The 17,554-nt window shown below is 32.7% G+C and overlaps 1 protein-coding gene across 9 annotated transcripts in view; it reads right to left on the bottom strand.

Annotated features, from left to right (window-relative positions):
- Positions 1 to 17,554, bottom strand: part of DPP8 (dipeptidyl peptidase 8) — a 50,848-nt gene that overhangs the window by 14,257 nt on the left and 19,037 nt on the right. For 8 of the 9 annotated variants that reach the window (XR_002781136.1, XM_011363317.2, XM_011363316.2 and 5 more), the window contains 10 exons: positions 13,608 to 13,718; positions 12,325 to 12,453; positions 11,705 to 11,766; positions 9,952 to 10,052; positions 9,095 to 9,272; positions 8,077 to 8,236; positions 4,866 to 4,945; positions 2,211 to 2,363; positions 1,784 to 1,919; positions 518 to 663 (listed from right to left, as the gene is read on the bottom strand). Coding sequence is in view for 8 of the 9 variants with exons in the window: in XM_011363317.2 (XP_011361619.1) it covers positions 518 to 663; positions 1,784 to 1,919; positions 2,211 to 2,363; positions 4,866 to 4,945; positions 8,077 to 8,236; positions 9,095 to 9,272; positions 9,952 to 10,052; positions 11,705 to 11,766; positions 12,325 to 12,453; positions 13,608 to 13,718 (1,256 nt within the window). In the remaining variant the exon portion in view is untranslated. The remainder of the gene's footprint in view (positions 1 to 517; positions 664 to 1,783; positions 1,920 to 2,210; positions 2,364 to 4,865; positions 4,946 to 8,076; positions 8,237 to 9,094; positions 9,273 to 9,951; positions 10,053 to 11,704; positions 11,767 to 12,324; positions 12,454 to 13,607; positions 13,719 to 17,554) is intronic. The other variant, XM_023532500.1, reaches the window with a different exon arrangement.

Here is a 17,554-nt window from a genome sequence, read left to right as displayed (position 1 = left end):
CCAAAATACTTTGATAGTCAATGGAATGTACTTAATACTGAGATGCTAATATTTAAAACAAAAACTAGCTGATAAATGTATTCTAGTCTGCTTGAGACATACCCTTAGAATAAAGAAGAGGAATTCATTAGACTATCAAAGCTTTCTGAAAATATCTGTGAAGACTTTTTATGTACCAATATATTTAATTATTTAATTTCATTCCCAAAACAAATTTCTCTACATAGAAAACAACACATTTACCTGTTGACATGAATATTCTATTCCCCATGAAACTTACAGTCCTCACTGGAAATTAGGAAATTGATGCTGATTTACAAATTAGCCATCTAACAAGACCTAGCTTCCTAAAATCCTAAACTGGATAATTAGAACATCATAAGTCAGAGTTTAACAGCAGAGGCCCAACAATGCTTAAATCTCAAACAACTGACTAGATGTTTAAAAAAACAGATCACACACACACACACACACACACACACACACACACACAAATAAATAAAAAAAATATACCCACCTGAGGACCACCATATATGAATAGTACAGTGGGGTATTTCTTTCCAGGTTGTAGATCATGAGGTTTGTACAGCATCCCATACAATGTAAATCCAGTAGTACTATCAAAAGAGAAAATTTCTGGAGGGGTATAGTCAGGAAGAGGTCCTGCAAGGAAATAACATACAGAGTTTGTAAGGGACCTTCTTATGGGAGCTCCATAATCTGAGCTCCATAAATCCGCAACCTTACACACAAATAACTGACCATTCCCCTTACAAGTCATAAGAAAGAAATTAAGCAAGAATATTTATCTTTACAAAAGAAAAGCTAATGAACATCAAATTGCTTCAGAAATAGATATAGAACATTATGAATAATCCTTGGAACCTAGGAGGTATTTACATGCAGAACTATAGAAATACTTTGTGCTCAGTTCGGTATAACTTATGGTTAACACATATACCTGATTAGAAACTGGAAGCACAAATTTAACTTAATCAATTTAACTTTTTCATGGCAGATGCTCAAATAACATTTGTTTCTGATTATTAGAGAATAAGCCCAACCAGAATCCAGAAAAAAAAAAGAAAGTCATGATCTGTCTTTGGTTTACCAAAACTATACAGACCTATCCTAAGTCTGTGTATATTGGAGGATATTACAGTCTAAGCAGAGATCATCACCATAAGCAGAGATCATCACCATATTACAAATTCTGCTTGTGGACATTAGAAAGTACCTATACTCTGTGGTTTTATATTGTTAACCCCTTAGCGGGTATTTAATGTGTGAGAATACTTAACAGGAAAAAAAAAATTGGGGAATAAAGTGGTTTAAAAGATACATAAAATCAGTCCATTCTTTATGTTGAAAAAAGCATTTTAAAAATAGATAATTTGCAGTGCTTTTACTCTCATACAGAATGAGTCTTCTATCCTATATTCAGACGGCTATTCTAAGTGCTTTAAAAGTTTAAGAAAGCTACCAGCTGGTTATTCCCTTAATAAATGGTTTCCTAGCTGATATACTGACTATATTAATCATATTTTCAAAAAGGTCTTCCAGACCTGTTCCTGCCTGCTCCTGCTCCTGCAGTAGGAGGTGATCCATATTATTCAGCAGTTGATAGTACAGGAGGGGTGGGATCAACCTGAAACCCAGCAGCTCAGAAACAGGCAGTGGTGAGAGATGAAAAGACTCTGCTCAGAAAATGTGGACATATCACACAGGTCTAGTACACCAATGTACTAATCCTACTTAAGATCAGGGTCAGGGACATGAGTACCTGCTGAATCCAAAATGGTGGCCCAGAATTCCTTTGTTTTGCAAGTTGAGTCATCTTCAGGACTTGACAGCTTGTAAAGGGACACACAGTGTGGATTCTTCTGGTTACTATACTTACTTATAAAGAAGTCACAATGCTAGAGAGAGGAGAAACAATTACTTTTTCCCCAGGGAAAAGTAACAAAGGTTATCTGCTACTACATCTGTACTGATGCTGTATTAGGAATATAAGAGTCTGACCATTTATGTACATATGCAATGCAGAGGTTAAGGCTAAGCTTTTTAAAATTTTTTCACAGAGAATCAGACTTCTGCAGGTCAATTTCACCTATTTTCATATTATTCAAAAGGAGTATTACATGAGCAGAGGGTTGTTGTTTTTTTTTTTCTCTATGATAGGAAACCCTCTTCAAATAGGGACCTAATACCTGGCTGATGCAGCAAGAGTGGGAATAGCCACGGTCAGTCAGCCTTGTCACTTCTCCAGGATTTACATAACTGACCACATACAGGTGATGTTCTAAAGGAGAATCTTTGGTGCCTTCAAAATATACCAGCTTTCTGACTTCATCAACCTGGATCTGTCAAAATAACAATATAAAAATAAGTGCTAGCATGACCTTGGCAAGGTCAGTAATTCAACCAACAATCTCTAATTTTATTCAGAATCATTTGAGTCACCCTTTGACTTGTGCTTCCTTTTAAAAAAATGTCCACCGATGTTAATAAACTTGTTGGTTTGTTTATGACTTATACCTAGCTAAGAAGAGATCCTGTCTAGAAGGAAAAAGGACACTACATAGAGTTGTACACTATTAGTAGAGTTTCCTATAGGGTCAGAATGTGTGCTTTTCTTAAAATACAAGAACTATTTAATTAAAATGACAACCCTCTACAGGAAAAAATAATAGCTATATTGCAGCTTAGGTCAACTATTCATGCATACTTAACGGAGCCTAATTTTAGCATCCTGTGTATTTCTCAGTACTGTATTATCTTAGGCAGTACTTTTTGGTCTTTTATATAAATCTGTAAAAGTGTTTTTCTCTATTGGACTGGGGAATAATTGAACTCAATAGCAAGTAAACTCACAGATGAATTCACATAATATTCTTTCCAAATCCCAAGATTCTAATGAAATGGCTTTTATTCTTCCTTTTAAAAATCTTTTACCAGCCTATTCAAGCAATATTTAATAAAATTCAAATTCTTTTACACACTAAAGAAAACACAGATACAATTCTAAAAGCAAGTATTTCTAAATGCCACATTTTCTCCAGGAAGCTTCTTCTTCATTGTTAAACATTTTTAGCACACGTGGATACAGAAATAAACACAGTTGAGATTACATAGCCCCATACAACAAAAATGGAAAGGGTACAAGTGATAAGGAAGATAGGAAAAACATTCATGAAGCTTCACAGGTATGTGTTAATTCCATGAAAAAGGTTGAGACTGGTTCTAGCAGTTGGGAGTCAGGCCTTTCAAATTTGAAAAATAACTGGTTAATTCTTTACCCCCATCTATAATGGTTCTTTTCTATTTCATGTAACTACTTTATTCTACAGATATATCAGAATCACCTGAGGGGCTATTAAACATATTGCTGGGTCCTACCACTACAGCTTCTAGTTCAGGTGATCTGGGGTGGGCCCAAGAATTTGCATTTCAAAAAGTTACCAGGTGATGGTGATGAACTGCTGCTGGTCCAGAGACCATACTTTGAAAAACCACTCCTCAAAAGTAAGCAGCACATAGCCTTAAAAGTCTCAAATCTTTACCCAATTATTGCCATAAGAAATCTTTGCATGGGAACAAGGTCACTGGCAAAAGTAGAGTGGGGAAAAAAGGTAACTTAAAAAAATCAAAGCAAGGATAGACGGGAAAATAGAAGAGTAAGACAGACACAAACATAGTACATAAATAAGCATGACATAGACAAAGAAGAAAAAAGATACACAAAATGGCAAGATATTTAGGTTGCCCAAATAAGGTTCAGATCTGCATAAATAAAATTTTGGGGGTTCTCTCAGTATTGTCCAATCATTACACAGCATGAAATTTACATTAGTGTAATTTTTTGTTATCAGAGCTTAGAATTCCACAATAAGATTTTTCTCAGGTGACAATAATATCCAAGGTCCCTAAACAGAAAAAATATATATTTGGATATATAATCAGAAGGCCATATGAGACTCTCAGTGAAAATTAGACTATAAAGGTAGCCTATTATATTCTAAAGTTTTTACCAATGAAAACAAACCTGGGACCTGGATCTTCATTCTTTCTCTTTGATTACCTTGGGGATTACAAGTGACTCTTATTAGTAGCCAGCATACACAATCCTTCAATAAATTTCCAAATCAATGAGAGGAAATCATAGGCCTTCACTATAATCTTGGTAGTATACATCAACTTAACTATGTATCACACATATAATGGGTGGAATTCTTAGAGATCTCATGAAACTGACCACCTAACTGAAAGCAGAAACAAATATAAAGTACTGTGAAAGGCAAAAGAAAAAAATTAGAATTCACTGAATTACTACAGAAAGCCAAATGCTGAAAGTGAAACGGTGGGTAGATTTCTCTCCTTTTCCTTACCAATCTATGCTCTGTATAAATGTCCACACCACTTTTTGCAGATGGTGGATGAAACTTTAAATTTATGAGATAAGATACAGGTGAATGAAAGAATCACTACCTCAGTAGTAGTAAATGCAATTTCTAATGTAGAAATGACACAAGTAGTTTATAAGAGATTTAAAAATAATTCTCAAACTATATCTTAATTTACAACTTGTTAGACTGGAGAAGTACGGACCAGCCCTTTCCTTACTAAGTAGCAATGCTGTATCTGAAAATGGTGACCTTTGGTAACCATCATACATCTAATACCAGGGCTATAAAATGGGTGAGATTTATATCTTAAGATTCTTCCTTTCTAACAACTTGAGTTCTTTTAGGCTTAAACTTATCATTTTCAAAACACTGGATTCATATGAAGTTGTACTACTGATTTTTATTACTGCGTACACAGGAGATGTTGACTAAACATATTAGTAGAATAAAAGAACATACATTAGATCCATGCCGACCAAGAACTTCCCATTCACCACTGGTAATTGCTATTTCCTCTTTGACTGGACACTTGAAGTCACCTAAAGATAAATATAGTTATAATTCAGTACTTTATACAAGACTATAAGCAAATGAAACAGTAAAAAATAGTATTCTAAACTTTTTTTTTCTCACAAAAAAGGTAGATTTAAAATTTCGAGTTATGTCTAGGGTCATGAAAATGTTTTGGAAGTAGTTAGAAGTAGTAGTTGCACAATGTGTGAATATATTAATGTCACTGTTCATTTTAAAATGGTTTAATTTATTTAATGTTATGTGAATTTCACCATAATAAAAAAAAGTCCACAGTTAAAAAAAAAATTCCAAGTTATGAGTCCTCATAATACTCTGGAATAATGATGGAATGATCCATGTAAGTAAAGTAAAAACAGCAAAATATATTCTTATGGCAAAGCCAGAAAAGAACTCAAAAAATTTCTAGACTTTAGGGTAGACAAAGACATCCAATGGGTCAACAAGGCATTTGTTCTAGAAATGCCAACAAACTACTTAAAAAGCCACAGAAGGGAAATTTTAATGTAATTATTTTTCATTTGCCAAAAATAAATTGGGTATTACCATAATAAATGCCAACATGCCCCATTTGTCTTTACGAAATTCTGTCTTGGTAGGTGAGGCTCTCAATGGTCTAAGGAGGAGGTTAAAAAATGGAAACTATTTCTCTTTGCCTAGTTACTGCTAGCTACGGCTGTGGGAAATGACAGCTGAGGGCAGGCTAAGATGATGAGATAGTACAGGGGTCTCGCTCAAATTTTTAAAAATTGACTTAATTTCTTTTCTTAGGTACAAAAAATTAACTTAGTATTTTAAATTTTAAGGCCGGAAAATAAATATTATTTAATATATATATCTCTCAAGTATTAACAGTTTCATATCATAGCTCCTTAAGGAAGAAAAGTGAAAGGAGGAGGAAAATAAAGTGGACTTGAAGAGAAATGAGGAAGACCTGGAGCAAGAAAGACTAAAAAAAAGGAAAGAAAGGGAAAAAAGAGGTAGATGAGTTGAGGGGCCCAGAAATAGACAGTGAGAAGGAACAGAGGCTAGGCATTCTGAGATTAATGTTAACTGAGGTAACAGCTCTTCTTACATTCTTCAACTAGAGTAAAACATTTTAAGTTATACTTTTTATTACTGTCCCCAAAATACTGTTTTAATTAACTACTATTTACTATTCACAGCTCTCTGACCAGTCTTTGTCACTAAACTTTCTGGAATTCCATAAGTGAATTTCACTTCTGAACAACATAGGGAATGGTAAGATAATTTCACACTAAGGGCCAAGTTAAACTTAGGCTCTCAGGGAAGAAATTCTTCATCTTAGATAATATAAGGTCTTACCTGTTTTTTAAAAAATTAGGCTAAGGAAAGAAGCAGAGTCACAGGCAGTATTTACTTTGCAGGTCCTAAGACTGAGTTCACTTATCTCAAAAAAGAATGATATTTAAAAGGCCACGTTAAAAACAAACAACCCAATTAAAATTTCAGCAAAGGATTCAAAAACTCGTTTCTCCAAAGATATTCAAATTGCTAATAAGCACATGAAAAGATGCAGAATGTCACTAGTCGTTAGTGAAATGCAAATCAAAACCATAATGACATACCACTTCACACTCGCTATTACCAAAAAAATCCCCCAGAAAATAACAAATGTTGGCAAGGATGTGGAGAAACTGAAGCCCTTGTGCACTGCTAATGGGAATGTAAAACAATGCAGCTGCTATGAAAAAGAGTACAATGGTTCCTTAAAAAATTAAAAATAGAATTACCATAAGATCTAGCAATTTCATTTCTGGGTATATATTCAAAAGAGTATCAGATAGATATTTGTACACCCATGTTCATAGCAGCCTTATTCACAACAGTCAAAAGGTGGAAGCAACCCAAGTGTCTGTGGAGGGATGAATGGATAAACAAAATGTGATACATATATACAATGGAGTATTATTCAGCATTAAAAAGGAAAGACATTCTGGCACATGCTACAACCTGGATGAACCTTGAGGACATTATGCCAAGTGAAATAAACCAGTTATAAAAGGATAAATACTATATAATTCCATTTAAATGAAGTCTCTAGACCAGTCAAACTCATAGAGACAGAAAGTGGTTGCCAGGGGCTGAGGGGGAAAGGAATGAGGAGTTATTTATTTTCCACTAAATTGTGTATTATTTATTAGGTAATTTCAGTTTGGGAAGATGAAAAAAGTTCTGGAGATTAATGGTGGTGATGGTTGCATAAAAATATATATATACTTAATGGCACTAAACTGTACATTTAAAAATGCTTTAAATGATAAATTCTCTTAGGTATAGTTTACCAGTTTTTTTTAAAAGGCTATGTTGAGTCTGTTAAGTTACAAATGGCAGTTAAGCATATAACACAACATCATAAAGTGCCTACTATTCTAAAACAAACTATTTAAGTAGAAAATCATTAACTCAATTTTTAAAACATCCTGAAGTATTCAAAGTACCATTTCACTTTTTCAAGGTTTACACATCCAATCTGTATTACATTTACGAGAAGGAAAATATCACTCTTTAAAAGAAATTAACTTCAGCAGACATAGTATGTAATTTCACTTTGGGCAACAAAATTATATGAATCTGAAGAGCTATAACTATACATTAACTTCAATGTAGATGGTGACAGTATAAAAAACATCTAGTATGTAAAAATATCTAATAACTATATAATATTTAAAAAACAGCATTTTAAATCTAAACATGATATGGGTTCACTTTAAACAAATTAAAAATTACAGTCAAGGTAAAAGTAGAAAGTAAAACTAAGTAAACCCACTATTTAGAGATTATCCACTATTAACAGTTTATTATAAATCTATCAAGAATTTTGTCCTATGGGTTGGAATCAAGTTAGCAGAGTAGATGCCAACTCACAACTCCTAGAATGTCAATTTCCAATTAAGGTATTGCAAGTATTAAAATGAACATACTCATAAAAACAAAACAAAATACCTTTGTCCTGTTTTTACACATGCATTTGTATTTTAGTTTAATTTATGTATCGAGTTTAATGAAGCAAGTACTGGTGCTTACAAAGTATACAAAAGAGACATTACATTACTCTGCCCCTCCCACCTTCTGCCCCCAACATTTTTTCTTTTTTAAATAAAAAAGAATTTCTTACTTGGGGCAGGCAGCCCGCCACTGGATCGTTTATATTTGCTCTCCTTTAAAATGGATGTAATTTTATATAAATGACGGAAACCTGTTTTGCATTCAGAGGCAAAAATAAATTCAATTTCATCTTCATGACTTTGGGGAAAAACATGAAAGATGTCATGGATCTGTAAAATGAATAGCTTAATTTACTATACACATTAATGAAATTACTACATAAACAAATTAAGCTAGAGAAAGAATTACTTGATAAACATACTCAAGTATAAATAACTATCAGTGTTAGAGGCTACGGTGTATTTACAATTATAGATTTTGCCTGGGCCTTTCAGATTTGTCTTACTTTAGTCAAAGACTTCACTCATTGAGAAATAAATGTTCCTAAATGGAGAAAAAAATGACCAAAACCTTTTTCTTACTCATCATCGCTGTAATCCTTTGAGATATTGTTTAATAATAAAAATCTTATTATAGAAATGAGAAAAAGTTTTTTTCCAAAGAGAAATATTTTTTTCCAGCATTTTATTATTAGTTTCCAAAGAGAAATATTTTAATAGTTGAAAAGACATGTTCATCTGTTTTAGGTGAATCTTATAAGGCCTATATACAGCAAAGGAGTGAGCTGGATTTATTTATTTCATATCTGTTTAAGTTTTTCCCACTAAATTGGAAAATGCGAAATACAATCCAAAACTAGTATATTTTGGTATAGTTTGCCAACTCAAAAGAGAAAGTCCTTTCTAGACTTTCCTCTCACAGGCACTGATGAGGCTGTGTTTTCAATATCTAATATGTCCAAGTACAAGGGCAAATCTGCAGCCAGAGAGATGTCATTACAATGGCATCTACTTTCTACCTATAAACCTTTCCATTCTGGAACCATCATTCCAATTTGAAATGTTAAAACTATGCAAATAATATTCTCATTTTGAGCTTAAAAATTCATTTTGATAGTTTGCTATAAAACTTAATTTGCTTTAGCATTCTGAAAAAATATTTAACCAAGTATAGGAGAACGGGCATACATTTATCCAGATGTCTGTTGTTTCCTCATAGATAATCAGTGGCGTCACAGAGTCAGGCACTGACTCGATGAATCTCTGTCTTTCCATGGCATCATCTTCAACTGGGATAAATAGTTCAGGCGAGATCAACACTATCTGTAAGCGAGTTTGGGAACGATCTAGTAGGATGGACCAAGCACTATTTAAACAAATAAGAAAAAAGAACCAAAAATAAAGCAAGCTCTCAGAAAATGAGTAGTTCCCTATTTTGTCCCCTAATACCTGTGAGTTATTTCTGTAATCACAATGAAAAAATTGCTTTGGTATATGTTAAATTATCACTTACAAATGGCTAATTAAAAGTATTAGTTGATTCTACACTTATTTATCAAAATTAATTTTCAATGGAGTTTTAAAAAGTGCTTTTCTTTAAATTTTCAAAATTGCAGATGGCCTTTGAAATTGTTTTCTCTCTTTAGGGAGAAAATGCCAGCCTCATAAAATTTCTGTTGTCTACATTAGATACAGAACTATATATAATCATCTTCACATAAGGCTCTACAGATATTTCTGCTTAAATTCATTTAAAAAATACACACTTAATGTGAGCCTTAAAGTCATATTATTTTAACCACAACACTTTGAAACCATGACTGGCTAAGTAAGAGACAGAATTAAAATGCAATGCACCTATGCTTATAGGATTACAAATCTACAAGTCCACTTAGTTCAGGAAAAATTTTTTGTGCATAAATAACTACACTGCAAATTTATATGTAAAGGCAGCTCCAACTGAAAGGAAAATCTAATAGCATAGACAGTTCTATAGTTCTAGATCCTAAATTATTTGTAAAGAAGTGACAATTTAACATACGCACTATTTTCCCTCTGGAGTCCATCCGGCTCTGGCAATATATTCAACTCCTTCAAACAGAATCTCAAAAGGCTGAATTAGTTCCTTATCTATGACATCTATAATCTATTAAAAAAAAGGAATCTAGTTATAAAAGACTTAGATAAATAATTAACTTACTAGTCACTAAAAGCATTATCTTTAATAACATATACTTTTTCAGACTTAAGTATTTATAAAGGCATGCAGGATATAGCAAAACCAGCAGCAGTAAGTTGTGGGTTACCTATACTTGTGCTCTTTATGCCAAAAAACCCACAAGAATTAGCACAGTCTAAAAGTCTTTGCCCCTGAATTTATACTAACAGAACTCTTGATAATAACTGGAAAAGTTAAGTTTTAACCACTTTAGACTCTAGTATCTATGAAAAATAATAGTCCCTAGTTCCTTATATTTTAGCCTAAAATATTATTTGCGTAATACATTAGTGAAATGGCCCCGCGTAAGCAAACATTTTTTATTTAAAATCTAGTCAACACAATTTTAAAAAGTTTTTTAAAAAATAAACAAAGGATCTGAATAGACAGTTCTCCAAAGAAGAAATACTAATGGCCAATAAACAAATAAAAAGAAGCTCAATATCATTAGCTATTAAGAAAATGTAAATCAAAACCACAATGAGATACAACGCCAAACCCACTATAATGAATGGCTATAATAAGATGAAAAGTAACAAGTGTTGATAAGGATGTAAAAAAATTGAAAACCTTATATAGTGCTGGTGGGAATATAAAATAGTGCAGCCATTTTGGAAAATAGTTTGGTGGTTCCTCAAATGGTTAAACATCAGAGTTATATGACCCAACAATTCCATTCCTAGGATCTAACCAAGAGAAATGAAAACGTATGCCCATACAAAAATTTGTACACACACATTCATGGTAGCATTATTCATAATATCCAAAAGGTGGAAATAACACAAATGTCCATAACTGATGAATGGATAAATATCCATACGATGGGCTAATAGATAATAAAAAGTAATAAAGTGCTGCTACATGGTGCGACATAAATGGAGCTTGAAAACATCATGCTAAGTGAAATAAACTAGACTAGATATTGTATGATTTCATTTACATGAAATATTCAGAATTGACAAATCTATATTGAGAAAGTAGATTAGTGGCTGCCCAGAGCTGGGTAGCATGGGGAAGTTGAGAGGTAATGATTAAGGGATTTCTTTCTTCGGATGATGAAAATGTCCTAAAACTGACTGTGGTGATGGTTGCACAACTCTGTGAATATACTAAAAGCCATCTTAAACTGTATTATATGTGACTTGTACCTCAATAAAGCTGTTTTTAAAAATCTCAATTAAATCTATAATCAATCTTGTGTGCATTCAGCTTATAAGCATTTGATTGTCCAAATGGACTACATTACAAGAGAAATATGGGATATTTAATTTACCATAGACATATATCCAACACAGAAGGTAACTCACCAGTCGATAACCAGTATTTTTAAAATACTGATCTAGAGCATTAATGAAGGCAAAGAGCAGAAATTATTGGAAAGGAATGATAAATATGCATGGCCCCATATTCCTATTTTGGGAACCAGCATGAAGTTTTCAAAAAATAAAGTCAACCTGAAATCATGATCCACAGATGTCTCAGCAAATTCAACAAGTCCAAAAAATAAAAAAGTGTATCTAAGATCTCTACTAGACTGACTAGTCAAATGACATAAAAAGTCAACAACATTTTATACTTACCCTTCCCTCAGTATCAATCATTATTTCTGACATCTTAAAAGTGACTTTTGGATTTGCTGTGCCTTTAGAAAGAGACATAAATGAATAGTAGTGCCTATCCCAAATTATTCAAGTTAGTTTTGCCAGATCAATATTCTTTACACTTAAGTAAGGAACATTGTACAGTCAGAGCTTTAATGCATAAGAATCTCAGAACTCCATCACAAATTCACATAGTTTTTAATGGCATTAAAAAAAAGAAGTTGAAAAATATCAAGAGTCGGTAAGAAAGAAGAAAAATTCTGTATCACTTTATAAGTGAAATGCTATAAACAGAAAAATGGGAAAAAATTACCAATTTATTAAAGACATTAGCACTTAAAATTTTTATTTCCTAGCAGAGACACCTTTTTTATTCATTTCTTGAAATAACCAGTTTTGTGCACTTTTCCACCTTTGAAAATAATTAAAAAGGGTCAGCCTGTAGTTAAAAAAAAAAATCTACTTCAGTGTCAATAAACATCCCATCCTTACCAAGGTAAATGATCAATGCTGACCATAACTTTGGATGATTCCAGAGAAAATCTCGTTTGGAAAGTAGAAATGAGTGAATATAAATGTCAAGGGAAAATATATAGTACCTGTTTTAGGATAACGAAATGAATCTGCTCTCCTTGTTTCCAACATAGGGGATGTAACATGAATAATCTCCACTTCGGATTCATCATTTTCTTCATACAAAATTCTAAGAATTTTGCTGCCACTAGGAGCTTAAAAGGAATTTAAACGTTAAAAATTCAGAAGAATTATTCCAGAAAGTAATCATAACTGACCATTCCTCTAGCATTATATTTCCCACTGTGAAAAATAATTTATATTCAAAATATACTGCCTTTTATGTATGAAAATATCTCTAGTCATTGCAGTACCAAGGTGAGTTACTGCTAAGCCATTTTTACTGGCTAAAGGATACTTTTAAACAGGGAAAACAGATGTAAAGGACTTCAGTCCTTGCATACCTTAAAATGCATTCTTTATTGAAAAATATATTATTTAATTACATTTCTATTATTTCCTATAAAAAAATAAATACTATTTATATAGAGTCTAGCTTTTTTTAATGGTTTCTCTAATCATATCGAAATTTTGCTATAACAAATAGACTTATGACAAAATATTTTACATATTAAATGTCGAAATCTAAGACATGGCTTAAAAATAAATATTTTTCATGGTCTCTTAGTGAAGTGTTCAGAATGCTAGCCACAGTCCATTAGTGGATCATGAAATCTATTAATGGATCATAAATGGCATTTAAAAAATACAACAAAGAATATACACTAGTACATTATATATAAGGATAAGTATTGCTTAATGAAATTTATTTTCGGTTTTCTACCCACAGTATAAGTACAGTGTATTAGGCTAGAATGTAAACCAAATTTCTAACTAGGTCATGGTCAACATGTTTGAAAGCCATTGCTTTACAGAAGAGTTTCTCAGGTAGTAAAATACTAGCAAATTCACCAAGGAAAAGGGATTTGTGCCCTTTCTTCTGATCCATTCATACACTAATTTGGCCATCTGTTCATGCAGACTCTCTAGTCAGTCCTACAACTCATTAAGGTGTGCTATTTTTTATTTTGCCACCACTGTTGCCACTAACATTACCAAGAACAGCTTCTAGATGAAAAACTGGCAAGGTTAGTTGAAGGATCTGAGCCACTAAACCACAATACAATTGTTTTTATTAGAATTCATTAAGGTGGGATATAGCTTGTATATTCTAAATAATTATTAGTAGAATCCAACCTTCATCACTTCAGAATCTCCTATTCAGGATTTAGAATCTGTGCATTTAAACTAACTGGGAGTTGAATCTCATAATATTTTAATTGACCTATATTACTGTGAACTCCCTTACTTGTTTCAGCTTCTGGACACCACCAATAGCCAGAGTATCTATCGAATTCTTCTTGAAGAACAAAGGTAGCAACTCCAGCTGATCTGGGATCCTCTTCCATGTTGGCTAGCTCTAGACAAATAGAAAAGGCAAAATTGTCACAGGAAGTTCTCTATCTTTTCATAGGTACAAAGCAGAATGATTCAGTTTGTTCTGAAAGGCAGCTGTAGTATAGTGGTGAGCTCTGGAGCCACATGGACTAAATTCAAACCTTGGCTCCATTATTTACGGACTGATCTTGTACAAATCACCCAATTTCAATTCACTGGGGTGTTCCAATGGTAAATGGGATTAAGAACCTACCTTTTATAGTTGTTATGAAGATTCATAATTGTGAGTTAATTTACATGAAGCACTTAGAACAAAGCCTCAATCATAGTATGTAATCCTTTTAGTTAGAACCACAGGAAAAAAAATATGTATGTAAAGAGTCATGCTGATTTGTAGCTCTCCTACACAGAGAAGTACATTTTTAGACCTAGAATGGGTCTTATGGATAATGTAATTAACCATTCTTCTTCCTTCCTCTGTCTCTCATTCAATTAGAGCAGCTCAGCTTTGATATGATTCACACTTAAGTTTCTAGCAAATAGTTTAAAGGGAACTTTTGCTTTAAAAACAAAAACATAAGATTTCATGACATGGGGTAATGCTTACAATGTACCTAAATTAAAGAAAAGCATATTATTAAATTGCATGTATACTGTGATTCCATTTCTAAAAATGTTATACAAATATGTATTTTAAAAAGTATTGGGATATAAACCAAAATGTGGTTATCTCCAAATAGTGAGACTATGGACAAGCTTTTTTAAAAAGTTGTTTTATAATTTACAAAATCTTAAGTGTACCTTTTATTTTTGAAAGATGTATATACTTTTATAACCATACCCTGTCAAGACAGAATACTAACAGTCCAGAATATTTTCTCATGCCCCTTCCCACCCAAGGTACATTTCTGCCCAGAAGCAACCACTGATATGATTTCTATCACCATAAGTTAGTTTTGCATATTCTAGAATTTCATATAAATTAAATCATACAATATATATTTTATGTCTGTCTGCTTTTGAGATTCATCAAGGTTTTGGCTATTATGAAGAAAAATGCTATAATTATTCTTGTTTAAGATCTTTGTGGATGTAGGTTTTTATTTCTCTTGAATAAAGACCTAGGAGTAGAATGGCTGGGAGGTATATGTTTAACTTTATAATAAACTGCTACAAAGTTTTCCAAAGTATTTGTATTATGTTATATTCTTACTAGCAATGTATTAAAGTTCCTCTCCAACATTTGGTGTTCATCCTTTTCACTTTAGCCAGTCTACTGGGTGTGTAGTAGTAATATCTCATAGTGATTTTCATTTTACAGGCAAGTTTTAATGCATTATTACTGTTTATCTATATTTTCTTATTGTCTGATTATGAATGTGCAGTCTGAACCAATAATCCCTTACTCAAAAATTTTGAGTCGAGAAGTGTTTGGAACTCAGAATTTGGGGGATTTTTCATATATTATACATCTACCATGTAATTATGTACCATATCCAGCAGGGTAATCGGATACCCTGTAATCAAATACATCAATATTTTTGCAGTTAACATATGAATTGGCACAGTAAGTAGGATTAAGATTATAAGTATTCTCAGGTCAGTCTTGCCACCAAAAGAGTTTTAGCATCAAGCTAATGAAAATTAAGCTAATTTTTCAGTTGTTTTTTTTTTTTTAAATTTTGGAATCAATGATATAGCCCAAACCAGTACTCTTATATTTTGTTCTCCTTTAGATGTGAAAATAGGTACCACTCATTTGTATCTCTCTATCACTTATTACAGATCTCAATTATTAAGAGTTATTTATTACATGAATAAATTGTATCATCTTGTTCTCCCAATAAAATATGTCATTTGAGAGTAGAGGCTGGTATTATATTACTTTTAAATTTCTTTATTATACTAGGCAGAGAATAAATACATATACATGCTGATTGACTAAACGAAACTAAAAGCTGACTTTCTCTTGAAAACCTATTGTGAATAGGGGAATAAGAATGATGATGCTCACTCTCTACTTATTCTATCTAAACACATAATATTTACTATATTCCTAAACACTGTCCTAAACACTTCACAAATATTAACTCATTACAATCTCATAACAACCCTATGATGGTATGCTATTAAACTTTTTTTAACATGCTTTTTATTATTTTATTTCAAAGTAATACGCAGCAACCCTTCATCTTGACCAAAAAACTTAATTAACCTTTTTATAGATACAGAAACAAAAAGGTAAATTAAATAACTTACTTAAAGTCACGGAGCTAAGAAATCGTAGATGTGGGACTCAAATCGAGATAGTCTGGCTCTAGATTGTGCTAACTACTACACTAAACCTGAAAATAATATACCACACACCTGTAAGTACAGAAAAGAAAATAATAAAAAGTACTATTACAGCATTTTGCAGGGTTTCAGTGCTTTCTACTTTAAATTCTGCCAATCTTCACAATAATCCTGTGTGGAAAACAATTCTACAGAAGAAAAACAGTCTAAAAAATGCCTTAATTCTATAGTTTCATTGAGATATTCAATTCTTATTCAATTCTGTATCCTTAGTTCCTGCCACATTGCCTGGCACACAGGTACTTAGTATTTTTGTTGACTGAATAGCTAGAACAGATTTCTTGACTCCTAATCAATCTACCATCAGAGCTTTGTGGTCTCAGCCTCAAGTACAATAACTAGTGTATAGTGAGTGTTCAAAGCTTGTTGGAAGCATGAAAAAATTGCAAAGATTTCCAACCCAGATTTACTAACTACCAACCTAATCTTTCTACTGCCATTGGTAGCTGTTCTGATTCCGACCCCAAATGGAGACCCATTAAACACCAAAACACATACTTTTTACTTAAAAATTTCCCCACTCCACTCTCTTTTCTCTATCCTATGCTATGTTCTAGTATTAAGCCATAAAACCTGGATAGTTGCCAATAGTCAAGCTTTGATGTCTAGTCTTATGCTTCTCAAATATAAGTTTTACAAAATACTCAGAATAATTTATCTACAATATGACTCTGATCACAATACTCAACTGCTAGAATGTTTCAATGGACCCCCATATCATGATAAGGACCATGTTCATTTATGTGAGATATAGGCTACTCTTGTTCTGGCTCTTCTTATCTGCCAGCTTTATTTTCCCTACTTTTGACTCATACCTATACTTTAAGACCACTAGACTGCTTCTAACTCCTTACACACCATGGTGCCTTTGGCATCTAGACCTTTCTCAAGCAACCCCCTCACCTGGAGTGTACTTGCTAATGTGTAGTCATTGTTTAAGATCAGTTTAGGTGTCATCTCTTTTGGGGAGCCTTTCCTGATCACTAATTTTCATTGGTGCTCTCATAACACCCGCCCTATGTTTGCTTCTTATCGTTCTGTTTTGTTATTTGTTTATATAGTTTCCTTGAGGGCCAGATCTTTGTCTTATTTAATTTCGTATCTTTAGTTCCTGCCACATTGCCTGGCACACAGGAACTTAATGTATTTTTGTTGACTGACTGAATAGTTAGAACAGATTTCTTGACTCCTCATTCAATGGTCTATCAATGTGAATTGTTCAAGAAAAAGTTTCTCCTACAATACTGATTATCCTGATGAAAATTTGCTGTCAATACACTCATATCTAAAATAATTTATTAAGAAAGATGTTCAATAAATCAGCTTTTGAACATTAGATTAAGCAAAAGTTAGACAAATTAATTTTTAGAATGACCATCCCTCATTATGGAGTTTATTCTTAAGTTCTATGTCACATGTTCAAAAAAAAAGGCAGTACATTATTTCCCATCTTTCAATTGTATGAAAGCTTTAGAGGAAAACACCTACATTTTTTCTATGCTT

This window comes from Pteropus vampyrus, unplaced genomic scaffold (genome assembly GCF_000151845.1).
Source record: "Pteropus vampyrus isolate Shadow unplaced genomic scaffold, Pvam_2.0 Scaffold85, whole genome shotgun sequence".
In the NCBI taxonomy this organism is placed as follows: Eukaryota; Metazoa; Chordata; class Mammalia; order Chiroptera; family Pteropodidae; genus Pteropus; species Pteropus vampyrus.
Note: the sequence above shows the minus strand (reverse complement) of the source record. Positions and strands in the feature narration are given on the sequence as shown.